Source organism: Amblyomma mixtum, chromosome 4, assembly GCF_055824585.1.
Source record: "Amblyomma mixtum isolate Tamu chromosome 4, ASM5582458v1, whole genome shotgun sequence".
In the NCBI taxonomy this organism is placed as follows: Eukaryota; Metazoa; Arthropoda; class Arachnida; order Ixodida; family Ixodidae; genus Amblyomma; species Amblyomma mixtum.
Window position 1 is genome coordinate 150,394,857 of NC_143015.1, and position 27,490 is coordinate 150,422,346.

Genomic DNA, 27,490 nt, shown 5'->3' on the forward strand with positions numbered 1-27,490 from the left:
TACCCAGGCTGTGAACACAAGCCCCACCCCTGCACAGTACTTCCTCTACAAAGTTTCGATGGAAGCGAAATGTAAAAGGCTAAAACGCACCCACCCAGCAAACCAAAAACCTCTCAGAGACAGCTAGCTAGACATCCAAGAGGTTTTTGGTTTGCCGGGCATGTGCTGAGTGATGTCTGTGCACATTAAAGAACACTAGATGCTCTTGAATCACTGTGGCGTCCCTCATAGCTTGTGTGTTGCCTTGGAACACAAAACCCCATAATTCGCAATTCCTCTAGTCTCTGTCCCTCCCCTGCACAAACACTATGCAAATATGAGGAGCATGCCTTTCTCCTGGCCCGTTCCCATTCAATCCCCCCCCATTATCCACATCCCTCTCCCTCAAATCGGCAGGGGGTGACTGACACACAATATCCTCGAAATTTGATGCTGCACCACAAGAAAAAAATTTCTCTGTCTAGCATTTGTCTCTGTATGCTGAACTTGTTTAGAGTTCCAGTAGAGTGCATGCAAAAACCGCGTGTAAGCTGACAGATGCTTAGTCCAGCGACGATTATTGCCAAAGTGACTGAAAACTAGAATGTGCACTTATTCTCGCAGGTTATAAGAAAAAATGTAACACTTGCAGCCACATATGCAAGTAGTTCAGGCAGACAACGGCAACAAACTGGAACATACTTTGTTTATTTACTTGTAAAGCTATGTAACAATTAAGTTCAACAAGTAATTGGTAACTATACATACGGCAGCTCTGATAAAAAAAGCATCCAAAAGCACAATAAAATCATCGCAATAGATCAAGCCCTCAAATTAATCTCTGCACTATAACAATACAGCGCTACTTTCAAGGCTTTATGAACAAACCTTACGTAGATAGCAAGAGCGAGCTCTTCAGTGCGATGCATAACATTGCTGTAGGAGGCGAGAAGCTTGCTCAGAGCTGACCGATACAAAAAAGATCATGCTTCCATCTGTACAAAAAATGTGGACAAAAAGCACATATACAAACATATGGTATCATTCAGTGCAGTACACGCAGGAATGGCGACAAAAATATGGCTGCCAATGGAGCTCTTCAATAGCTATGAAGCTACATTATGTGTTGCTCACACGAACTGTAATGGACAGCTAAAAATTCTTTGTAAAACAACCATACACTTTTCTTTGATTTAAAAAACTGAAACAAGGCTTCGTTCACCTTGAAATATGTTTCACTAACCTGATGTCTCGCCACAAGGCAGTGCAGTTTCATCGCTGATGATCAAACCGATCATCGTACAGCAGTGAACACAATACAACCACTTAGGCTAATCAATTAGCAGCCCGCAATTGTGGCCCACCCAATCTCGTCCCTAATCGACCACATCACCGGCAAAATAAGAAGCCTAGTACGCTTCAACATGGTAATATGCAACAGTCCATAGTCGACACATATAGACAGCGGATGGCAAACAGCTCATCAGCACCAGTTTAGAAATAGAACTGCCTGTGAGCAAAATTCGGTTCACTCCGCAGAAATGCAGCCATCATAGCCAACAAAAAACAGACAGAGAGCTGTTGCAGCCAAGGCACAGCCGTGCAAATCAACATGAACTTGCAACATCATATGGGTCAACATCAGGTCGCGCAGCATCACATGTTCATCGCGACACCATGTCGCAAGATACTAACGCTAGTCCTGAAGGCCGCATATGTCCTATGTGAACCCCCCCACACCCCGCTTCGATCACAGATCCTGCCCAACGCTTCCACTAGTGAAGCCAATGTGCAAAAAGCCTGACCCTGTTTTGTGACAGCATGACTAGATTTCATAACAATAGTGACAGTCATGTCTATGTACAGAGGTAAGGTGCGTCGATGCCACAAAGAGTCGCAAGCGAGGAAAATGGTCATGCAATGAGCCAGGGCGTTGCTGCGTAGATTGTCATCGCTAAGACGAAACTTTGCACTTTGGCTTTTGGCTCTGGCACGCTGAAAGACAGTTTCCGTTCATTTCTTGATGAATCCTTTGGTGACCTGCAAATGAAACGCGAATGCACGATATGTGAATGCAGTTACAAAACACTTATAATGCAAGTTTAACAAAGCGCCGAAAGCCGACTCCATCCACTCCACCCACCCAGTAAGGTTGTGAATCTCATCTCCCCACATGACCCTCTGCTACCCCAAGCGACACTTGCGCTCTCTTAAAATTCACTCAGTTATCTTGACACCATCGGTTATCTTGCCTTCGCATTACACACCGTGCACATGTGCGTTTATTCTGGAGTATCGTTAAATCAAGTTTGTCTCCTAAAACCAGTAGCTTAGCTACTGGCGAAAATCTTTCCCAGCCCAAATGGTTTATGGAACAATTTCCAGTTGGTTCCAGTTGGAACCAGCAGGGTTCCAGTTGGTTCCAACTGGAACCAACTGGAAATTGTTCCATAAACCAGTTGAGCTGGGAAAGATTTTCACCCGGGAGAGCTAATCCTAACAGACATGCTTAATCAACCACAAATGCAAAATAAAAAAAGCATCTTCAGAAGGTTATTTCTCAGTACCGCTGGCACAAAACGATACCCCATTTTCAGACAAAACATTCGTGCATTCAAAGTGCAACAATGGGCAAAGCGCTGCAACAGACAGTAGACAGCAGCAAAACAAACACTCAAAACAACACTGGAAGCAGGCAGATGACACTACTTGCCACATCACACAGACATGAACAGCACTGTGCTGGGCGCAAAGCAGATGTCACGTGGTAACGGCCTGGAAGAGCAGACAAAACACGTGCCACAAGTCAAAGTTCTCTCCACAACAATGAATCTATAATATGCTACAAGTAAAAAAAAAAAAAAACTTGAATGTAACGAAGTGACATCACTGCATTAACATTCAGTAAACATCTTCCAATACGACACTTAAGCATTCAGTAGGCGCAAAAATCCTTCATCGCTCATAGCAACCCCCCCCCCCCCCCCCCCCTCCGGACCAGGACAAATTTTTCTATAACTGCAAAGTTTCCGAGAAAGCTGTATAGCTTTCCTTTGCAGCCGTATGGCTGCGCTTCGGTGGATGTAAATGAGTTAATACTCCCTTATTAGGAACCCATAATACTCAACGATAGCATTTTTCTTTTTCGGCGATGATCATTGCTTCAAGGCGCAACAGAGATGACTACATGAGTGCATTAAAGCATTTAGTGTGCTTGCTTTACTAGGTGCAATCAGCACTTTGAACAAACTTTCTGACACAATTTTCAGAAGTTGCATCATGTTCACTAGTGAAAGATCTGCCATCAGTGCTGAACCATTCAGCCCTTTCCCCTAAGTGGTGTTACTGCGCAGCTAAGTGCTAATGTTTTCTTCACTACAGCGACTGAAAGTATAACGAAAACATAATACTTGACTATGCTAGAATGGCTGCTTAATACAGGTTTAATATGACTGTTATGCATCAGTACCAGTCTTTTTAATGCTGTACAATTCCGTTTTCCTTTAGCGTGCATAAAGGCATACATATTAGTGCTTAACAATATCTTGTACTGTCCCACGTTACACATAACTCCTAACACACCGAGCCTGGAAACTTATTCGGCCGAATAGTTAAAAGATGCTCGAAGCTAACCCCTTCATTTCAATCCAGTAACGTCACTGAGTTGATCAAACTATTAGCACAATTGCACAAGTAAAGAGTCATCATTGCTGCAAACGCGCAAAAGGAATGCCTCGCCATTGGGCAGCACGACCAATATTGGACAATTCCAGCAAATTAATGAAGCAGCAAGAACCTCACAACATTTCCTCTACAAGGTCAGTTTTTCTTTATGAACCCATTAAAAGGAGAAGTGGCTCTTGCATGACCGAAGACCTTTTAGACGAAAATGCCAGGAATGACTGAAAGCAGTGTGGAACACACTGGAAGATCTAGCAAACGCAGAAAAGTTTCGATAAAAGCAGTTGCACCCATTTTAAATACTCAAATGCTCCACTTAAACATCTGCACATATCCATAGTTCTGCACCGATTTCAAACGGTCAGCAGAACGACTCTTCGCAGAAAATAAGCCTCATGGAATCTTGTTGAAGCCAAGTAGGAAAAAAAACTAAATAGGAAAGTGCATGTCCCATTATTCCTTACGTAATACCCCTTATGTAATACCCCCAGTGGGTCTTTAAGGTATTAAAATGAAATGAAATGAAATGTCTGCGTGCTGTTGTTCTTTTAGTTCTCCCTTTTCTGCAAAGAAACATTACAACAAAAAAGCCAACAGCAAAGAAGCAATACAGAATAGAGGACATTTGTTTCTCAGCCTCCTCTAGAAGCATGACAGTAATTAAGCATCCCCAGTTTTAGGTGACTGTTGAGACACAGAAGAACAACTTGCCTGCTCGTAGAACGACCAAGCCATGGCGGTAACCAGTGTTCTCCGCAGCATCCGTGGGACCAGGCCGCGGAAGTAGCCCACTACGCCTTCTTCCTGCAAGTGCAAATGACACCGGAAAATATTAATACCTAATTGGTTGCGATTTGATGAACTCCAAGCTCAATGGGCCCAGATAACTGAGATTGTAGTCGAAAGTTTACGTCCGCACAATTTCATATTCAAGGAACTGATTGAAGGCAATCATCCAGAGGTTTCGATAAGGAAACTTGGCAAAAAAACTGAAGTTAACCTTACAGCCAGTGTTGTCGGTAACGTGTTACAAGTAACAGCGTTACCGGTAACGCATTATTTTTTCCGGTAACTTAGTAACGTACTCGTTACCATTTCGGAACTGTAACGGGTAATGTATACATTTTTCGGTAACGTGAGGTGTCACGTTACTAGTTACTTTTTATTTCAATTGTCCCCCTCCGCCTCTTTTTCAAAAAAAAAAAAAACGCCGAAAATGATGTTACAAATAAATAAAATCTATAGGTGTTCTCGACGACCCTTGTTGCGGCTCGCATGCACGCCAAAAAACACCTGCCCTTGATGATGCACTCAACTAAAAAAAAAAGCACGAACACGCAGTCACACACTTGTATTCACACCAAACCACTTACACACACAACTCTCTAAAGAGTGGACGCATGCCGAGCCACCAATGGACCACTTGCAGAAATCTATAAGTCAGTTTCTGTGTAAGCTTGTTTTCCAACCAAAGCGTCTCTTTCCCAGGTGACACTCTCGCATTCTTGGTGGAAGCAGTTCCCTCTTCTGAGTAAACTCAGGAATGTCACCAGTTGACTTCAAGATGGCCCCAAGAGAGCCGCCGAAAGAGTACAATGGTACAGCACGGAAAAGGGGATTGCAGTCAACCGGCTGTTTCTATCTGCAACTGCAGCTATGTTTCTGGTTACTGAGTTCCTAAGCGAACAAAGCTGACCCTGAACACCTTGACGTAAACACTCGCATTTTTGCGATAATTATGCAGGTTCGATATTGTTTATGTGCGCAAACATTTTTTTTCCCAAACTATGACATCTAAGCATTTCTTTCATCATCATCATCATCATCAGCCTGACTACACCTACTGCAGGGCAAAGGCCTCTCCCATGCCTCTCCAATTTCCGCGTAATTTCGTAAGCAGAAGCACACCAGAATTACTGTAAATTTGTTGAGGTCAGCTATGTTTTCTTTTTGAAGTTGGAATTATATGAAGTATGAGCTTTATAAAATTGCTATGTTGAGTTCTTACAGCGAAGACACACTGATTAAAATTTATGGCCATGGAGTAATGGCAAAGTAACGTGCGATACTTTTTTTCGGTAATGGTAACGGTAACGCGTTACCTTTTTTTGTAGGTAACGTAGGGCGGTAACGCATTCTTTTTTTTTTTAGTGTAACGAGCAACGTATTAAGTTACTTTTTTTCGGTAATGCCTACAACACTGCTTACAGCACACCAAGAAACCTTCTGGTCCTCAAGCTGTCAGTGTCATGTTACAGAAAAGTTAAAGCAGTGGCACTGAATCACCAAGCCCGCACGGTACAAGCTCAATGCTTTAGACAGAACGAACACCTGCGACAGAGAACATCTTTGATAGAAGTCCGCCTGGTTGGGTTCTCTCAAAAGCTCTAATAGTACAATGGTTATCCATCCTTTCAGGAACCCAAGTGACCATCCAAAGATATTGAGGAAGCCCACACGTTATGGCTTCCATCCCTTGCTGTGCAACGTGCATTCAAAAAAAGAGCATGCAGAGATATGGTGTCTCAAAAAATGCCCCGATTCAGTTGAACAGTATGCAGTAAGCAATTATGCAGTATGGTTAGTCCCGAGTTAAAGTGGGTAAAGGAAAGATGGGGGTTGAGGCACAAGTAGATTTAGGTGTCCAAAGAACCAAAAAAAGTACTCCAAAGAACCCAAGGGCTCCGCAAAACCCAGTTTGAGAACCCCTGCTTTATATTATGAATAGCGAAAGGCGTTGGATGTTGCAGTGGAATGGAAAGCTGCGCGAACTGGTTTGTGTTTACGAGAATAAGCAGTGAAAAAGGGAACAACACACTAGAGGGAAAAAACAAACAGGGAAGACACTGAAATTTGGTGCATTTAGGCAGAACTAAGCTGGCAAACATCCCATGTTTCATATATGGCTCTGGTGGCAAAATAGACTGGAATCTTTTTGCCTGACACTTCGCAACAAAACTAGCTACATGCAAAAAAAAAAATGTGAAACTCTAAGAAGCACTGCTTCACAACTAGGTTCCTCTCAAATGTGCAACTTTGTGACTGGGCACAGAACATGTTATGCAGCCATTTTATCACCAAATAAAAGAAGGAAGGACCCAGTGCACTAGAAAGTACATACGTTAAGGTAGACAGACAGGCTAGTTGGTCGCTGTAACTTCCCCATTTAAACTTCCAAGTCCTGCACACTGCAGTCTCCTGTATTTGTTCACTGCAAAGCTTTCCAGTGATAACGTAGGCACGTAAAGTGCAAACAACACCAACATGAAAGCAATGGTACAAAAATTTGTATGCCTTCCAACACAACGCTGAATGTCACTTGTGTTCAAAATTTGAACACAAGTGAGTGAGTAGTTTAGGCAGAAGAATCACATGCACCCACTACTACAAGCAACTAACCCTCCTGCATGCATGCACACTGCTGCCTTTGAGCAATAAGGTGGTTCTACGACCACATTCAAGGAGCACAGCACAAACTAAACTTGAAAGTTGGCCCAGCTCATTGCAAAGCATGTTACATGTCCACAAAAATAGACGCAGAGGAGACACACTGCCATAGTGCAAAATGCAACATAGTACAGCACATGAGTCTGCGTTTAATTGTAACCACCTATCACTGGATTGCCCAGCACACTGGCCAACCTTGTTAATCAGGGTGAGTCAGACTCCAAAGCATTCACAGTAGTTTTAGTATCCAGCTGTGGCAGCATTTTAAGATACAGAATAAACAAAAAAATAAAGATTTACTTTTACACTATGCCATGTAATGAGACAACGCAGCAATGGCTGTTAGGCTGTGCTATGCTACACCATTCCTCCCACTTCCTACACCGTGCCGCCAGTGCAGAGCCCTCTTGCTGCTTGCCACGGCACCTGATCCTCTCGCACTGCACTGCATTGTAGTTGCAAACCCTCACCCTGTGCAGTGCGCCCCTGTATTCCCACTTACCCTCACTGCATGGCACCACAGCTGATGCCCATCCCTCATCCTCCATGACGTGCTTCATGCTGTGGCACTCTACCACCTGCTATGTAGCACCTGCTAATTCTTTCCTCCCTACCCCCCCCTCACTGTGTTGGCTCGAAATGTTGCAGATGTAATAGCTCATTGAGCAATTCATTAACCTCATTAACAGCTATTGCTGCAAAACTCATTCACTCAGATTATGGTATGCGTCCAAGAGGTGCTGCTAGGTAGAGCTTTGGCATGAACAGTACATTGTATGAACACTTGACATCCCTAGTCTCCCCCTCCACCTTATCAATCTTCCTAAACCAAACCTTTAAGCAAAAAAATAACGATGATGATGATAAAAATTAATAAAGTGATGGATACAGAAGAACGACACGGAGGTTAACGGGTTATGAGAGAGGGATTACAAGGAAAAACAAATTGCTTGAGATTGCATCCTGTCTAAAACTAGGCAGAAATATTTGGGATGCTCACCCTTATGAGATTTGGGAGGATCCACACAATCGCGCAAACTATGGGGAGCGCTTCTAACTTCATAACTTACTTAAAGAGATTATACATTTATATTTTCTTCCCATACTTTTTGTCTACTTTGCAGATATTTAAATGCTATTTGCTTAGACTTTCTCTCTTGTGTAATGCTGCTGTTGCTTTCTCCATTATTATTTTTAATCAGTAAAATCTTAATCACCTATTCTTTGTATCTCACTTATCTTGCTTCATTTGATATTTACTGTGTATACAATGTCTATTTCCACTGCCATATCACCGTCTACAAAAAGGGCAGTTAGTGGACACTGTCAAGCCCTGTTTTGAAGCTTTTTTTGTTCACTGCAATTACAACATCACTGTCTGTACATGTCGGACTGGAGTGAACCAGGCATAACGCTTGGTTGACTACTCCATGGCTACTCCACATACTGAAAGGGGGATGAAAGAAGCAAAAGAGAGAAGAAATCTGAAAAAAATGACAATAGTTTGGAAAGCGACAACTAGCACATTAATCTCAAAGTACATTTGAAAGTACATTTGTCACGTAGTGGTGACTGCAGTCCGGCGAACAGGAACACAGCGAGAATGTCTTCGAAACAAAAACTCTTTATTCGGGCTGACTTGAGCCCGCAAAGAACTGAATCACTCGGCGGCGGCGTAGCAACAAGCGTGCTCGGCGGTCGTCGAACAGAATTCCCGCTGCTGTCGGCCATGCTCTTTTTAAAGCTGATAGCGAACATTCGAGATAAAGGTTGGAAAGTTACTAGAACATTCTGGCACAAAGTAGAATCGGCCCCGCCTGGATGCGATCAATCGAGATAAATCTAGGCGCGTCTTGCGTCACCAACAAAGCAATAAAGTGGAGTGCCGGCAGCCTTGATGGTTTGGTTTATTGGTTTAGTTTATGGGGTTTAACGTCCCAAAGCGACTCAGGCTATGAGAGACGCCGTAGTGGAGGGCTCCGGAAATTTCGACCACCTGGGGATCTTTAACGTGCACTGACATCGCACAGTACACGGGCCTCTAGAATTTCTCCTCCAAAGAAATTCCAGCCGCCGCGGCCGGGATCGAACCCGCGTCTTTCGGGTCAGCAGCCGAGCACCATAACCGCTGAGCCACCGCGGCGGCTTGAAGCATGAACAAATAAACACAGCAAACAAACGCTACAAACATTCGCGGCAATATGCGACCATCCAGGTGGATCCCTGTGCCACAAAGCCACCAGAAACGCTGCATCATACACTGAAACTGTGAGGTCAATTGGCCGCGCGGCTCTCGCCCACCTTGGCAATGAGGAGGATGGTGGTTGTGATGGTCTGGAACTTGCCCGGTGAGAGCTGCATGTGGGTCTTGATCACGTCAGCCGGCTGCGTGACCACCGAGGCCAGCAGGCCCGCCACGACACCACACGCAAAGTTGGCGGCCATCACGTGGCTCCCTTCCGTCGCGCCTAGACGGGCGAGATGGCAGCACAGGACCCATTAGCAGACGTCCACTGCTGCAACAACGTTCGGCATTTCCGAAAACGACGTGAACAACTCTTTTTTCCCTCCTCCCGGTGCTGGCATCGCCCGTCGCACAAGAGCATTCGAGCTGTAGTACGCTTGACTTCGGACATGGTGGAGCTTTGCTCGAATTGCTGCAGTGAAGTGCTATGCCAAAGTAAAACGACTGATTGCAGAAGCACCACTCTGGAAACTTCAACCCTTTCAGGCGCTTTGTACACAATTGTGTAAGCAGCAAACTTATAGGTTTTTCTGAGAAAATGCAGCACTTAACAGTGATTTCATTATTTCAGTCAAATTGAGCACCCTTCTTGTTGCAAACAAGTTGCTTTTTTGTACCATGTAGCGAATGCAGCAAATAATATTTCACTCAACAGTGACCTAGGTAGCACTTTGTCCGCCTTTTTGTGCAGGCAGATTTTGCCGCGAGTGAAAACATCGATCGACTGTTTTTGCTTAGTTTCGAGCGTAATGGGAATCTTCGAAACACGAAGTGATTCCACGATCCCTAGGGTGTTTACCTGACACACGAGAACATTTCGATGTTACTATTTCTAACAAATCTGACACTCTGTACGGAATTCTCCACATCGTTATAAAAACTTGCCTGCTGGTCTTTCCTGTCAAACACTAACAAAATCCCTTTCTTGAGGCCTGAATCTACTACTTGGGTGAAAAAATTATTGATTGCAGTGAAAACAAAAAATGGCGCCTGAAAAGGTTAGTGTGTTTTGTGGTGATAGAAGAACAAGGACAGGGGTAAAGACAGAATGGTAAAACACAGCAAAAGTCATCACGATCATCATCAGCCTGACTATGTTCACTGAAGGGCAAAGGCCTTTCCCATGTCTCTTCAATTAGCCCTGTCCCTTGCAAGCTGCAGCCAACCTACCCTCGTAAACTTCTCAATTATTTCAGCAACTGCATCAAAATTATCAATGAAAATTTTAATTTTCCAAACAGGGCACTTAAACATTTCACTCAATGACATGAATACTTCGAGAGGACTGAAAATGCACTTAAATTAATGGGTAACCTCTGCAGCCAGGAGTGAATGTATGGGTCATTCTTGGAGGGGGTCATAGGTGCAGACAGTCCCATTTGAACCCTGTATTTCATGGACTTTGGACTTTTTTTTTTTTTCAAATAAATGGAGTTCAGCATGTGGTCTTCTTACATAAAATTTTTGATTGTAGGAGACAGAAAAGCAACCGCCCTCCCCATAAATCTGCCCCTATAAGTAGCTTACTGCCGTAAATAACCCCCTCAATTCCTTAATTGAAATCATGCTATATTAGGATAAACGGTTTCCCTTAAAATAGGTGATGATGATGATGATAATGAGACTAAATTTTGAATGAACTAGAAGTTCGAATCAGGGAAGTCTGAATTAACGATATGCCACTGCACAGACAAAGGAAAGGGATGTGCCACAACTGGATGTGCACACACACATGTTCCCAGTCTTTCATTCTGTCTATGTTTGTCCAAGTCCCTCAGTCACCAACAAGAGCATTCAAGTTGCTACACAGGACCCACTAGCTCCGTTTCCAGCATTGCTAACACAACCATTATTACTCATTCAAAGAGCACTGCAGTGTGATTAGCTGTTTAACTTGACTCATTCAGCAGGCACAAAATTCTATCGATGACCAGTACGGACTCAATAAAGCACTGTTCATTCCAACCACAGCCCTTTGAGTTCATCCTTATAGGAGTCTATTGCACTGGGAAAAGACAAAAAGTGCTTCACAGAGGATGACTCGTTCCTTCCTGTCAAAGACCCAAAGCTCTTAAAGGGCTGCCGAGACAGCCACAGCAGACCCTCCAAGAAGACAGGCACGCTCACTGAAACCGGTGGCTTCAACAAATAGGCTCACTTTCTGGAACAAAGTGCTTCGCCTGGACGTAGAAGACGAGGTAGATTCCAGAGTATGGGGCATCGCGGATCAACGTCGGAATCAAACCAGAGTACAGACCTGCGAGCACGACGGCCAGGAAAAAGAACCCTGAACAACAATGCATTTTAACGAGGAATTAAACAAACAATACTTGCCTCCACTGAAAACCGAGATTATGCACATGCAACAGTTAACTAGCAAAGGTTTCCTGCTGCAAGACCGATTTTATGTGTAATGAGCAGAACTGGTTACACAGCAAGCTGAGCTGCAATGGCCCACGCATAGCTGTTAACTAATGAACCCTAACTAGCCTCAGTTTCCTTAATAAAAAACATCACCTGCTAGAACTGACTAAAGTATCTCCACATCAAGTTTTCATTTACAAAAAGCTCATCAGAACAAGTGCTGTTCTTATCAATACTCTTAGCTCATGCTTATGACGTATATTCCTTCACAAAGCTTAACAAACGGAAGGCTCCAGACATCCACAACATTAGCATTAGCTGTACATGCAAGTAGCCACGAACTTGACAAAAAGGTTCTTTAAGTGCAAAAAAACAACAAGGACATGAGGGGGACGGGACACAGAGCTAACTTTCAAATTTATTGACGACAGCATTTACACACTAAAGCGAGCACAAAAACAAAGCGGTAGAATTCAAAACATGCTTGAGCCATTTTCATTCAGGAGCGCCATTTCCTTATCCAAAAGGTTAAACTGATGTACTCTTAACCCTTTGAAGGTTTTTGCCGTATATGTACGGCGGCGGTTTTCTGTACCGCAAGGTCTTTGCCGTACGGGTACGGTTTCGATCTTCCGTTTGAAATTTTGTGCCAAAAGAACAATGCGTGCTCACTGGGGGGTGCTGCCACCTATTAGGACTTACAAGAAGTGTTTGAATTTTGTGCTGCCTTCTTACGGAGATAAGCAGAACTTATGTCTAGCTTTAGCGCGGCGGCACAGACTGCGGCAACACCCCTTTTGTAGTTTTGGTTTCGCCGCGTGAAATTTGAGTTTTCTTTTTGTCAGCACTATCTTGCAGGGGCTGCCGAAGTTGATTTCTATCTTTATTGGCGCTGCTCTTAGCTTGCTTATCACCGTTGCTCACGAGGTATTCTCGCTCGCTGCGGCAACGCGCCTACGCGGTTTTGATTCCGCCGCGGGATCGCAACGGAGTCGCGCGAAACGTGTTTTCTCTTTGTGGGCACTGTTTTGCAGAGGCGGCGAAAGTTGATTTCTATCTTTATTGGTGCTGCTCTTAGCTTGCTTATCACTGTTGCTATTCTATTGTATTGAACATTTTCCAGTTGTGAGTGTGATGCTGTCACCAAAGTACTGTTCCTAATTTTTTTTTACTATTTATTCTCGATTATATACATTTTGTAGATTCAAGATCCGCAATAAAGTAATTTGACCACCTGGGAAAGTTTTCTTCAAAATAATTCGACCCTCAAAGGGTTAAGCTTGTATCTGTCTTTAGTCCTAGTTTCAAATACACTGGCAATTTTGATGAGCTGGCATTGATACACAGCTTAGCACAGTGTGGACAGACAGGACAAACAGAAAGTAGAGAGGATGCGTGCGATTCCAGTCTACTTTCTATTTGTCCTGACCGTCTACACTGCATCAAGCTACAGAGGTTGCAGTTATCGCGAGTTGTTGGGCTAGTTGGCATTTGTGTCCAAAATTAGTGGTTATTGCACAAGAGAGGACACAAACGTAACACAAATACAAAGAACAAACGCTTGTTTTTTTCAAACACTACCCCACAAGGACACATGCTAGTGGTTGTCTAATGTCTTCACATAAGGCCCCCTGAGTTAAGTTAACAAAATTTCCTGCTCAATAAAACGACTGGTAGCTCTAGCAACCTCAAAAAAATCAGGACTTATAAGTTATGCATATCGCGCAGCGAAGACAGGACAGGTAAAGGCACATCTGACTGCAGAAACAGTCCCAGTGCTCACCTCGGATGCCATGTGTCCTGTAGATGTCTCTGGTGGCTTCGCTCATGGTTCTGTAGTGGTAGACTTCACTCTGCGAACATAAAGGAGAATGAAAAATTAATGACAAGAAGTTTTAAAAAATAAGACAAACACTAATTGATGTCAATGGTATTGCAGAAATGGCAAATGCATGATGCTTACTGACATTCCACAGGCAGCCTCAACAGCCAAAGCATAGCCCCCCCCCCCCCCACTGAAATTGTCACCTCTTCACAAGCTAACAAGTCTAGCACACCTATGTGTAAAACATATTACCATCACCAAATTATCCTCATGAAAGGTGTTGAAAGAAATGAAAGGATATCAAATAAATTCAATTTTGACAGGCTCATAAGGAGTTTGATGGTGATGCAACTCTGCAGCCAATCGGCTACCCATGTAACTGGAATGTCAGTCATGTCACTGGTGCTCTGGCAGGTACTACACTGAACAGCTCCCATGGCTGCTACAATGATGTGTGAAACAGACACGACAGTGTACAATTTGGGAAGGACACGAGAAATATGACAGGTAAGTGCATAAATTAGTAATAAATAAGGGCGCTCGAGTTTTCATTTCGACCCCCGAGTTCTCACATCTTGACCCCCCCCCCCCCCCGAGTTCTGACCCCCGAGTTCTCACATCTCGACCCCCCCCCCCCCCCCCGAGTTCTGACCCCCGAGTTCTCACATCTCGAACCCCCGAGTTCTCACATCTCGAACCCCCGAGTTCTCACATCTCGAACCCCCGAGTTCTCACATCTCGAACCCCCGAGTTCTCACATCTCGAACCCCCGAGTTCTGACCCCCGAGTTCTGACCCCCGAGTTCTCACATCTCGACCCCCCGAGTTCTCACATCTCGACCCCCCGAGTTCTCACATCTCGACCCCCCGAGTTCTCACATCTCGACCCCCCGAGTTCTCACATCTCGACCCCCCGAGTTCTCACATCTCGACCCCCCGAGTTCTCACATCTCGACCCCCCGAGTTCTCACATCTCGACCCCCCGAGTTCTCACATCTCGACCCCCCGAGTTCTCACATCTCGACCCCCCGAGTTCTCACATCTCGACCCCCCGAGTTCTCACATCTCGACCCCCCGAGTTCTCACATCTCGACCCCCCGAGTTCTCACATCTCGACCCCCCGAGTTCTCACATCTCGACCCCCCGAGTTCTCACATCTCGACCCCCCGAGTTCTCACATCTCGACCCCCGAGTTCTCACATCTCGACCCCCGAGTTCTCATTCCAATCCTCGAATACTCATTCAGACGCTCAAATTTCTTTTAATTACTGTGGAATGCTGAATACAGTGGTAGATTTAAGGGAGAAATTTTTTTTATAAGAGAACCATGAGAAACTAACTTCTTTTCTTTAACGAAGAAAGTCCAAGGAACCCTTTGCGAAAACAGGACCACGAGCCATCCATATATACGCCCCAGGCTGACTAGTGCCAGGAAGGAATTGCTGCCTCCCAGGTGACCACTACCAAATTATGTGGGACGCCAGTTGTAGACAGACAAGCAGAGGGTTGTGTGCGATGTGGCTGTCTATTTCTTTTGTGCAAGAGCTACAAGTGTTCACAGCAGTGTGAATCGTAAGCAGTATTTCCTTATCCACACTTCAGTATATCAGCCCACAGCAGCAACAATGTTATCTGTGCACACACCATGGGCTGAAAGGATCTGTCAGCAAGTTTCCAGAGAGAGACAGCACTCGTAGCTATATGTAGCCGTACTGCATCTCAGCTCCCGAAATACAGCTAAAACTAAAGGAGGCAGTTTTCAAACACAGAACAGTGCACTGTTTAGGCTTTTTTTTTACCCACACCGAAACGTACAGACAGTTACACTATGAAAGGGAACACAATACGAGCCTTCAAGCAACGATTATCTACAATCAAAAGTGACAAGCCCCATTCTCCCTGTTTTGTAAGTAGTTTTCCTTTCTATGTACTATATCCAAGACACTTTCAACACAGGTGCAGAAATAGCAAAATCCATCCTTGTCTGAAAAGTTCTGTTTCTTTGCATACTGAAGATAGGTGTGCATTAGTTTCAAGCCCATAAGGCTGGGTACTCGAGGCAGAAAACTAAGAACACAGAATCAATTTCAAACATAACCACCGTGGTAGTATTCATCCAATGGGCATGTTGGCGCACGTTCGGACACTGCTGTCTTCATGTTCTGCATAGTCTTGTGCACATTGCTTCAACACAAATTCTGCCAGAAACAGCCAAGGAAGTTCTCCAGCTGAGGCAACCAAAGTTTTTAAGAGGCTTACAAGCTCAACTGAATTTTGACGCGAGCAAAAAGCAGAGACTGCTGCAATCTTCCCACTTCACTTAAGGAAGGGGCAGCGATGGCTGCAACTTTTATCACTGTACTCCTTGTAGTATGCAACTGATTTTTTTTTTTTCAGTGTATGCAATACTGAAGTTCTGTACTTTTGTTATCAAAGGCAATTTATTCCTGTAAGGGGCACAGGTCTAGTCAACCCGAATTCGTGTGGATTTTCTGAAGTACATCTGCCATCTGCACGTGCATAGATCAAGCAAATAAACTGAAATATACACAACTATCATAACAAAAGAAAGCATTGGCCTCACACACTTTTAGGTAGCTCAAGAATTATAACTAGAGCTTCGAAAAAAAAATCCACAGCAAGCCATGCATTAGTCTAGATTTGCCATGTGGCTTGAAGGCTCCTGCCTTCAAGCCACGACGACAACAATAGAAGTAAGGGGGGGGGGGGGTCACACCTCGGGTGTCTGCAGTCAGAGAGAAGACAGCCAACAAGAGACGATAAGCAATTCCAGCCAGCCCAAAGCCTCTTCCTGGTTCACCAAACTGCCCATCCAAACACAACCACGTGCGCGCTCACGCTGTCCAAGCCAGAGAGGTGAATGACCACTGGCGTCGACGCGAGACGCCGTTTGAGGCACAGAGAAGCACGTGCCAGACAAGGTGCTATCTGGATAAGGATTACGTGTGCACATCCTATCTTGTTTCCTCTGTTTGGTTGACACGAGGTTTCAACACAGAGGGAAAAAAAAAAAAGCTCAATACAGTGTTTGTCCAGGTAGCTTCTGCAAATTTGTATTAGGTCAAATACATCCCGTTTTTTTAGGGTCCCTTAGTCAGTTCATTAAGAGCCAGTAAGAAAACACCTCGAGCCGTGCCATTCTTTCCCTTGTGGCATAAAAATTCATCGTCATTATCAGTAAGAGCCTTCCACTCCTATATATAGTACTTCAGCACTGGGTTTTGTATTTCCAATTTCTGAATAACTGAGATAGCCAAATCTTCAACACCTAAGAACCTAGCTGACGAATGTGTGCCAAAAAAAATCAGGATATGTCTTATTAATAAATGAAGATACTTTATTAATCGACCAAGCAAAAACCAAGCATGCTTACTGTGACATCAAGACTGTTCAGCACACAGAAATTTCCTAATGTACATTGCTAAAAATAAGCAAATTATCTCTTTGCAATGGACTGCGGAAACACTTGTCAAGGACAGCCAGCCCCAATCAATGTGTACTACTGGGTATGCCAGCTTTGATAAACACTGCAGTGCTCTTGTAAGCAACCTTTTCCTAAGTTCCCCTCAGCCCACCACATTCCTCTGTTGCTTCCAAAGCATCAAGATGGCATTTGTTGCATCATCTGTGAGACTGAAACGGCTCCATAGTGTGGTTCCTTGTACAGTCGCTGCCACAATCTTTGGAGCCCCAGTCAAAAAAAAACCATTGGAACCAATTGGATTTCCAATGGGTTCATTTTGGTTCCAATTGGATGGTCCAAATGGACTATCCAATTGGACCATTTGGGTTTCCGATTGGTGAGCCCAATTGGTCTTACCCATTGCATCCAATTGGTCCGTCGAACTGCACCCAATTTATCCATGAATGTTTGCATGTTTGACGAAAAAGGTAGAACTAATATGGTACTTACAATAAGAGCTATCAGCAGCTTAGCCTAATAAATTGTACTCATCACCTACACCTCCACTGGAGCTAAAATTAAATTAAATACCTGCGCTCAGTGGGCAAGTGCCACCGGCCCCAGCATGAGAGCCTCATAAGTGGGGTATATAAGTTGGAGCAGAAGTGTGTTCTCTGGATGTACATATTGAGCTAATGTATGCTACTAGTGCCTGAATGTGCAGTGTTGCTTGTGTGTGAAGCATGTGTGTCTGTTGGCCTTGATTTCCATAAAAGCATGTTAATTTCAATTCCGTAGAAAAATGTTGACTGGCAGTAGGCAGAGTGTCTCCCTGCAGTCCTCATAAATCATTTTCCTTTTGCACATTACAATGTGTTAAGTTGTAGAAATATTCATCCAAGATCCTAGAGCATATTATTCAAACATTTAGCTACCTTTCTCAATGAACGTAACATATTTTGTGAATATTTTCTGGGTCAAATAACAAGCTGGCCTAATGGGTCCAATTGGCTAGTCCAGTTGGATCCAATTGGTCGGGGGCTAAAAACACAACTGGAACCAATTGGTTCCAATTGGGAAATCCAATTGGAAGCAATGGGAATGTCCATTTAGTTCCAACTGGAATGTCCAATTGGTTCCAATGTTTTTTTTTGACTGAGGCCCCATTAAGATCGAAAGGTCTCGATAGGTAAGGACTAGGGTTCTGCTTACCTCACAAAAATTTAGAGCTTTAGGAGTGCCATAAGTAGGCCAATATACAGTTAAGAAACCAACTCTGTAGTTCGGTTACTGGTTAAAGATGGCATACATTATTCATTTATTTATTTCATCAATACTGCCAGTCTTCACGGAAGGCCGCAGGCAGGAATGGGTGGTACAATGAAGAAAACGAATGAGAAAAAGACAAACAAAAACATAACAGGAAGCACATTGGGTACAGATCAAAATAGCTCACACTTAACCAATTACTAAAGCAATACTTTTCATATTGCTTCCACAGAGATTATCCTAACACATAAAGAGAGTGGCAATGGAAGAAAGTAATCTAAACAAGATGATGGATTGCAAAACCGTCTGTGTGCACAACATGACAGTTCAAATCATGTTAGGCATCATGCACCAAAGCAGACTAAGAAACAAGTAGGGTATATGAGCACGCAAAGTGGACAAGGCAAAGACTAGCGAAATTAGAAGCCGAAGACTAACGCGACTCGACTTAAAGCACACTAAAGAATGACTGGATGGTGGGTTTTTTCGACACTGTATGCACTGAGCTGGTTTCATTCTTAGATTATTCACAGGAAAAAAATTAATTACTGAAGCAGTCAGTTCTGCAGGCGAATTCCTCAACTTTTTTTGAGCAATTTCCTCACGCGGGACGTCGAGCTACGCGTTCACTGTACAAATTCTTTTTAATGCGTAGACTGTCCGGATATATTGAATACATATAATCAGCCTATCACAACGAAATCTTATTTGCAAGGAGTCTATGTCAGCTACTAAAGGTCAAAGGAAAGCCTATTCACCACTGCACTGTCAAAAAAGATAACGTGTGCCACAATGACATGTGGTTAATTGAGTTTCACAATCCTAACATGTTTCACTATGCCCACCTGCGGGGTATCAACTTCACGTCACACGGACAGCCAGAGACAAAATGAAAAGTGCCACAGCTGTGAGCCAGCTGAGCTACGGTCGGCTTATCTAGCTCAAAGAATTTCCTCACTTTGCTGCAGTACTTCAGTTTGGGCTGGTATAGCATGGACACATTCCCAATTTAAATTTGTGTCTTTCCCTCACCTTCTCACCCCGCCTAATCCTCTGCTACTTTCAACCGCCTTTCTCTTCACTTGGTGCGCATTCCAGCACTTCTAAAAACCATCAGTTAACCATTGTCCGTGTTGCTATGTCCTTTCCAAGTAAATCTCCAGTTTAACTTCATCTAGGAGAGTGTCACAGGTCTTCTTTGGTTTGGTTTGGTTTATGGGGTTTAACGTCCCAAAGCGACTAAGGCTATGAGAGACGCCGTAGTGGAGGGCTCCGGAAATTTCGACCACCTGGGGTTCTTTAACGTGCACTGACATCGCACAGTACACGGGCCTCTAGAATTTCTCCTCCAAAGAAATTCCAGCCGCCGCGGCCGGGATCGAACCCGCGTCTTTCGGGTCAGCAGCCGAGCACCATAACCACTGGGCCACCGCGGCGGCCCACAGGTCTTCTTTAACATTGTTGTTCTTCTGCTTCGGTTAATACCCTTCGTAACTGCTCCCCTGGATTTGACGCTGTGTTCCACATCTCCACAAGATGTGATTTAAAGAAAGAAAAAACTCTTTTTCTAAACTTAAACAGCTAGTGTTCATCCTAGCAAATAAAATATTGCAAGACTGCACAAAACTGTCCCAGGTGTCTCTTCTCCGGACAGATACAGAGCTAGAGAAACACTCCATGCTATTTATTCACTTCTGTCCACAGTGGAACAGGTCTCTTTTCCGAAGAACCGGCCGTTAAGGGAAAGCCCGACAAGTGCCCACACACAAGGGCACAAGCTGAGCAAGAAACCGGCGCATTCGCCGGTACCCGATGTTGACAGCGGCTGCGGCAAAGGCAAACAGCCCACTCTGGAGAATGCGCGAACCCTCGACAAGCCCGCATAAAAAAAGAAACAAAAAAGAAAAGAAAAGCCATCGCAGCTTCTCATCATCTCCACCACGTTGTTTGTTCACAGAGATAACAAGAGGCACGCCCAAGCCGCTGCCGCCCCCCCCCCCCCCCCCCCCTTCCTCTTCCAGCCCTCCGCTTATCTGTGCTGTCCGTCAGCAAGCGATAATTGCTTAGCCAGTTCCGACAGCAGCGAGCATTCGGGTAAGGAGAAGACGCGGACAAAAGCTTTTTCGCAAGAGGTACGACAGTCCCTCCAACTCGATTTTCCGCTTTTCACTACCACCAGTTATCTTCCTACAGTATCTACTCGGTTCTTACGTTATCAGCACTACCCCGAACACCACCTATAAGAGAGACCTTCTAGGCGAATGACGTCCTTCGGGACTCCGTTAACCTTATCAAGAGCCTTGACAAAAAGAATCCTCACAAGGGTGAGTAAGCATTTTTGGACATCCAAATGCACAGCATTGAACAATGCTGTACTGGTCACATCTTGGGCTTCTAAAGTGGCTTGAACCTTGCACCCCAAAACAGATAAATTAAGAGGCAAAAACTTAAACCTATGTGGACATGGCAAGACATACACAGCAGAGGTAGATTACATTATCTTTTCTTTCTAGTGCACTCCTCTTGAGACATAGTGACAGCGTAAGTCTCCTGTGCTCGGTTAAAAATAATTTAATACCAGGACCTGGATTGTTCATGTTGATGTTTTATTTTTTTCAAATAGGAATCAAACTCTATGCTCTTCACAGTGCTTCCTGTAGCTTACATGCTACACACAAGCTAAAACCCAACATTGATTTGACCAATACCAAGCCTGGTCTCACAATTTCTTAATCTCATCTCCCACTGGCTCTCCGCCTGCTTCACCGACACTTTCCGCAGCTTAGAATACACCCTTATACTAACCAACCATTGGCTACTAGCACTAAGCATTACTGGGCCTGCCTCCGCCCTCTCCTATGGGTTTAGATGCAATATCAACTTACACTGGTTTAGGAGAGCAGAAAGTTGGCCAAGTTGGTTGATATGCATACTGAAAAAATTGCGCAGAAAAAACGAGGACGAAGCAAAGACAAGACCAGGACGAGCGCTAACTCACAACTGAAGATTGGATGTCAGATTGGTATGATTAGTTTGTTTTTTTTTCCTGTGTACATGTGCATGTGTTTCGGAATAAATCTTCAGTTGTGAGTTAGCGCTTGTCCTGGTCTTGTCTTTGCTTCGTCCTCGTTTTTTCTGCGCAATTTTTTCAGTTTACACTGGTTCTTTGATCCATACTGCTTTCTTTCCACCTCTCAGCTGCAATTCTGGTACGCAATTTCTTTTTGAGCAGTTATGCAATATTACGCCAAAAGGAACACAGGCAGGCAACTCACTTCAAATCTTGTCTTGATGACCGTGACTGGTAGAAGCACAACACCCGCAATGGATCGAGCACTGGCTCCAAGGAACATGGCTTGGCTGGAGTTTGGATTGTCCATGCTTCAAAATAAGAAGAAAAAAATGCAACCCTGAACCACTCAAAAGACTGACGACACCAGTGCAAGGCCAGAGATTTTGAAACAAAACAAACACATAATCACAGCTTGTTTTTGCAAGAACACTGATTGGTCCCCACCAGTTGAGACAATTGGGCTGATCCACAAATAAGCAATATGCCAAACTGTGCATGGATTTAAGCTGCTCAGTGCTGCAGGCACCCAATAGGCACTGAAACTCTCCTGGACATCCCACGGATGTCCCACGGATGTTCAGGACGTCCGAGGGATGTTTAGGACGTCCGAGAGATTTCCAGGGGTTTTAATGCTTATTGGACATAATGCAAGGCTAACACATATACACTGCTGAGAGCAGACAATGTTAGGTGCTGCACTGTGGTTATTAGTGTTCATTTACGTTCACTAATGCCAAGTTGGATTGCACTAAGTCGAAGAAAGCAAGTCTCAAAAAGGCGACATCCTAACTGTGCAGTTTCTCTCTGTGGAAGAAGCACACGGCAATACAAAACAACGACCACAAAAGGTTAGTGTTCCATACTATCCCCCACCATTCAGTTCCCAGTCTTTCTTGAGAAATGCGACCGAACTGACCGCGACTTAGTGAGAACCAATACCTCCATGCTAGCTTACTAGTGCATTAGAGAATTTAAGATTTTTATTTCTTGCAACTGGTGGTCAAGAACTGCAACTGATGAAAGATTTTTTTTCATTCTGCTGTAAAATGCACATTATTTTATTTTTTCCTTGTTGTATGATGTATTTGGGTCTTTCGCCGTGATTTTGTGCTTTTCATTTTTCACAAGTGCTGCACGTGTCATTGCCTTCATATATTTTGTTTCTGAACCCCACGCCTCTGGCTATGGGTTCAGTCAGTGTTTCGGTAATTTGTATGGCAAGAGTAGAAATAAAATGAATGAAATAAATAAAAATAAAACTAACCTAGCTCTGTGACCACACAATTTTTCTTCTCTAAACACTCACTCACACTCTAGCTCGTCTTGTTTTCAGAAACGTCATTTGAAAATTATTTGAAAAAAATTACAGCCACTGCAGAAAAAGGCTTTGCTATGACTACAAGATTTCACCACTGCAGTTAATTTTTTTACACACCTTCAAGTTCTAAAGAGAAGACCTTTTATTCATCCTTTAAAAATCACTGAGTCGAAGTCAGCAACCCATTCACAATATCCTATTTATTCACATAATAGATGCATCCCCTACATTAGTCAAAAAATGTTAACTGCCCACAGAGCAAAATTTACCTTGCATAAAATAAATGCATCTCGCAAATTAACACCAATATTTTAGCCAAAATCTTGTCACTGAATGTTTTGCCGAAACTGAAATGCTTTCTGCAAACAGATAACAAGCTTGATTTCTTGGTTTTCCCGAGTTATTTAACAAATTTCAAAAAATATGCACACGATAAGCTCATTAATGCATGTTCGACAGACCCAAACAGAAACCGCGGCAGCTCTTGGCGGGAAGAGCTGACACCGGCGACGACAGCTGTGGCGTAACACAGATAAACAGTCATTCAAGCCACGCTTTCCTGATAACATACTACGGTGCGGCAAGATGCCGGATACGCTTAAGAAAGCAGCTGAAGGAGTGACTTGCACATTCCTCCATAGCAAAATTAGCATGTGCGGCCAAGAAACGGGGAAAACCACTTCTGGAGTGCTGAGCGAAGGAGAACATCTAGAAAAATCCTTGGCCACAAAGCGCTACTGTTTCACCAGTCCATATACTCTACTAGGCTCTAGGCGCTTAATTCTTAAAGAGTTAACTGTAACAGCACACAGTTTCCATTTAGAAAGCAGTAAAGCAACACGAAATTAAATGCAATATGTATAAAAACATGAAAAATTTATCGTGCACATAAGCAAGATACCCAAGAAGGTTGCATCAGCTACTTCATACAAACCAAATCAACATTCTAGGTTGACTGAAATCTGCATCTGACTTTTCTGAGTAGCCTGTAGTGAAGTGCAACCACTCAACATCTAGACAAACAAAAGAGCGTCCTAAATTAGAACATTTTCTTGGACTGCATCCTACTAATGTCTCTTTAGGACTTCCAGTGCAGTGATTCAAAGACTTGCTTACAGCTGTAAGATATGCAATACAACATTAAAATCGAATAGAATGTGCATGCTTTTTAACTTCAACGTACATTAAACCTTGACTCAACAAAAATCAATTTGACAATTTTATTAAGTTAATGAAAAAAAAGTTTTGGCTACTCAACAGATAGCCACTGTGTAAACAGATAGCCAACAGATAGTGACAAAATGAAATGATAAGAAGGTAAAAGCGGGATGATAACATGAGGCAAACTTCTCCTGAGTTCGCTTCAACTCACTTTCAAACTATCCTCTTTGATACGTACTGTAAAAATTTCACGTCTTTTTTTTCAAGAGCTCGCATCACATAATATCTTAACATCTGTAACATCAATTATGGGTTCAGGTTTTTTAGTAACAATCCGAAACATAATCTAAATCTAGGCCTAGAATAAACTGCTTTTCAAGCCAGAGAGACAATGATGGCAAATACTTCATTATAAAAAATAACTGAGATGCTGTTCTCGAAAGAAAAATGGCTGCAGACCAATATTAAACATAAAAGCATATAAGCGCGATCCCAAAGAATGCTGGTAAAGATCCCATGAACTTACTGAAGGCTTGTCTTTAGGAAGTGAAGGGTACAGAAGTAGAGTCCGACTCCTGGAACGCAACGAACGATGGACTGCAAATGACCAATTAAGGATTTAATTGTTACATAAAGTTTTTACATGGCTTCAACAGTTTTTTTTTTTTTCAGCTTAACGAACAGGCACAGAACAGCCTACAACAGGTCTTGTTAGCACATACAATTAAAGCTTAGAAGCAGCTCTCAACTGCATGTTTCAAATATAAAATAGTATTTTTTTTTTCATGATGAGGCAATTAAGCCCCTACTATGAGATTAATATAAAAGATCACCAGGTTTCTACAGATGCCTAAGGATACTGTGGAGTAACTGGAAGGTGGGAAATAAGCTTAACACAGTGTTCATGAATTATGTATGTTAACTTTTGATGCAATTTTAAACAGAACAATTAATGACCATGAGGAGAGTAAATATATATACATTATATTCTAGATGTACGCAATTTAAGCATTCAAATCTCGATTAAACATTTAGCAATGACAGACTGTAAGCAACACTCTCAGCTGCTTTTTTTCAATTTAATACCCGTGCCACACGGACAGATTTAATGCCATTAAGTGCTTACTGCCTTAATTTTTAATGGCATTCGTGTGGTGCCACACGCATAAATTTAATGGCATTAGCCGTACTGCCATTCACGACCTACTGAGTTCACCACAACTCATTCGCCCGTGCAATGCGTACTCTCGTTCCCATTCCACACGCAGAAAAGCATGCAGCTTTGATAGTAACAACTTCCTAACCAGAAGGAAACGGTTAATTCTTAACTTTCAGTCAGGTGGGGCATCTATACCACACTTTCGATGCGAAAAGCGCCATTTTAACCAGACTTATTGACAGGTACTCTCGACTTATGAGCTGAAATGCGAGTTTATGGCTACTTTTTCGACTTGTAAAGCAGGAACCACCGTATTTTCTGGAAAATCGTTTTTACATTGCATTTGAACAACGTTCCCGATATATTGTGCTCATTAGGGATGTTTATATTCAGATGAAACTTTTGACTACCTTGCAAGCGTTATCGTCATCGTCACTTTCGATAATGGCATTAAATGTGGACGTGTAGCACCAACTCCGAAAATAATGGCATTAACAAACTTAAGGCCTTAAGCATTTACTGCCATTTCTTGTGCGCGTGTGGCACGGGTATAAGCCGTATCTTGCTGCCCTAGGTAAACAAAATGAAAACAATAGAGCATTACACAGGATGCTTTTCTATTCTGTGCGAGCCAGTGTTTTATCGCGTCTTTCTTGTACAAATGAAAGTTTCAAAGATAAGCAGCTTTCCAGCACTTACAGGCACAGTGCCTTTCCACAGACCGAGGACTTTCTCATTTTTGACGACGTGGATGACATGCTTGAGCATACCCGCCCTCGACATTTCGCTGCACAGCAAAATGTTGAGATTGAAATTTAGTCCAACCTTGCAAAACAAGTGCAGTACAGATAAAAGAAGAAAACAGAAGATGGTAAATGCCAATTCAAGGACATTACAAATTTAAGTACCCCAGTTTCCTTCTGACCGCATTTTATTGAAAGAGAGAACGTCCATATGAACAAAAACTGCAAAATGCTGTTAAAGAACCCATACTGAGGTCAATGCAAAGAACAAAAATGGAACAAAGCAGATGTGAGCTTAACCTACACTTAGCAAGTAGCTTGTCCCATTTGGAAAAGATATGCTGGGCCACATATGTGCCTGTCAGAATAACTTTAATCAGCTAATCAATATTAACTGATGACTCCAGAATAATTACTGCTGCTCAGACTTTAACTACACACTGTAAGCTTGAAAGCTTGTTCATGTCATGAAGTGGCCTGCTGCAGCGGCTAAATGAAAGCGCAGTCCAGAACTACGTACCCGGCGGCCTGTGGTTGCTGAAGCCTGGTCTTCAGCAAGTCCAATGGCTGGAACAGTAGAGTTGAGCATGTTCCGCTCAGTGAGCCGGCCAGGAACGACTTCACGAGGGGTGACTGTGAAAGCGAATTAGGTGCGGCGCCGTGAACAAAGTGCACAGACAGAACTACAATTTCTGCTCCCGCAAAGAATGCCTTGCAGCGATAAACCATTAAAGGGCAACAAAATTTATTTCAATATCACTGCAAATGACGCAAAATGAATCGGCTGCCATATCGGTGCGCCCGCAATGGTGCGGAATCGGAGTGATAACGATCTAGCAGACGAACTGCAGAGCGGACGGCAGCTTCTGGCTAGCAGACGACACGGTCTATCCGAGGGCGTAACGACGACACCACATTCGTCAGAGGTCAACCCGTTCGATTAGGCAACGTAGCTCTAAAGTGCAGTGTCGGGATAAGAATGATTTGCTACAGCCAATACCTATACGCTTCGAGAACGCCCGATCGTCCAGCAACTTACGAGAATAAAATAAAGTAAATGCGATAAAATGCTCACGCTGATGATGACGTCCGCCATGGACTTGCTTGCGCTGCGCTCGCCGGTGTCAGACTGGCTCATGAAGACGCGTCGGCCGTCAAAGCTTTTCAAGGCGAGATAAGCGTTATCGTCGCGTTCCCGCCGTCATCGTTCGAAGTCGTACGCCCATTCGCCTGGGCGATGGGAGACGTCGCAGCGTCAGAAAGATAACGCGCCAGACGACTGCCCAGACGAAGTGGGGGCTCGCGCTGTCACAGAAGGTACGACGAGACGGATGAAGGAGCAGCTCGGAGGCGTTTGATGCAAGGAAATCGCAGAATTTCAAGCGCACCTTCGCTGGTGCACCGCTGGGATTAGAATACGCAGCCGACGCAGCCGTCTGTCGGCTTTTTAGGCTTAGCCCTACCTGCGAATTTTGTCATCCGTAGTTTCGAAAAGCTTTTATTTTCGCTCTCGTTGCTATATAATTTATTAAATAAATGATATAAAATTAGTTATAAGGAGCTTTTAAGTTTTAGTGAGACTTTTTATTGCAGTCTTTCAAAAATTTTTTAACGAATCAGTCGATAGAAAAACTAAAACCAGAACTAGAACAAAACCGCGCAATATGAAAATTGCGCATCATGCTTCGATATATTTCCCGCTGCGTGTCATACGAAGCAAGCTGCGAGCGCCTCAAACTCAAGGAGCCTTTCGGCTCTTCGCCAGTCCGAACGTTATCGTGAGCGATATGCGGATCGCTGTGG

At 43.6% G+C, this 27,490-nt stretch overlaps 1 protein-coding gene across 2 annotated transcripts; it reads right to left on the reverse strand.

The window, feature by feature from the left end:
• Positions 1–671: 671 nt before the first annotated feature.
• Positions 672–27,145, reverse strand: LOC149348753 (mitochondrial glycine transporter A-like). Of its 2 annotated transcripts, XM_089588317.1 has the most exons (11): positions 26,763–27,145; positions 26,208–26,320; positions 25,644–25,731; positions 24,312–24,382; positions 21,509–21,614; positions 13,500–13,569; positions 11,511–11,609; positions 9,409–9,575; positions 4,372–4,464; positions 2,693–2,754; positions 672–2,019 (listed from the first exon to the last, which is right to left on the reverse strand). In XM_089588317.1, the coding sequence occupies exons 1-10, from the start codon at positions 26,823–26,825 to the stop codon at positions 2,740–2,742; spliced, it is 885 nt and encodes a 294-aa protein (XP_089444443.1). In that variant the 5' UTR covers positions 26,826–27,145; the 3' UTR covers positions 672–2,019; positions 2,693–2,739. The 2 variants fall into 2 exon arrangements, with proteins under 2 accessions (XP_089444443.1, XP_089444442.1); XM_089588316.1 differs by lacking the exon at positions 2,693–2,754.
• Positions 27,146–27,490: the final 345 nt, after the last annotated feature.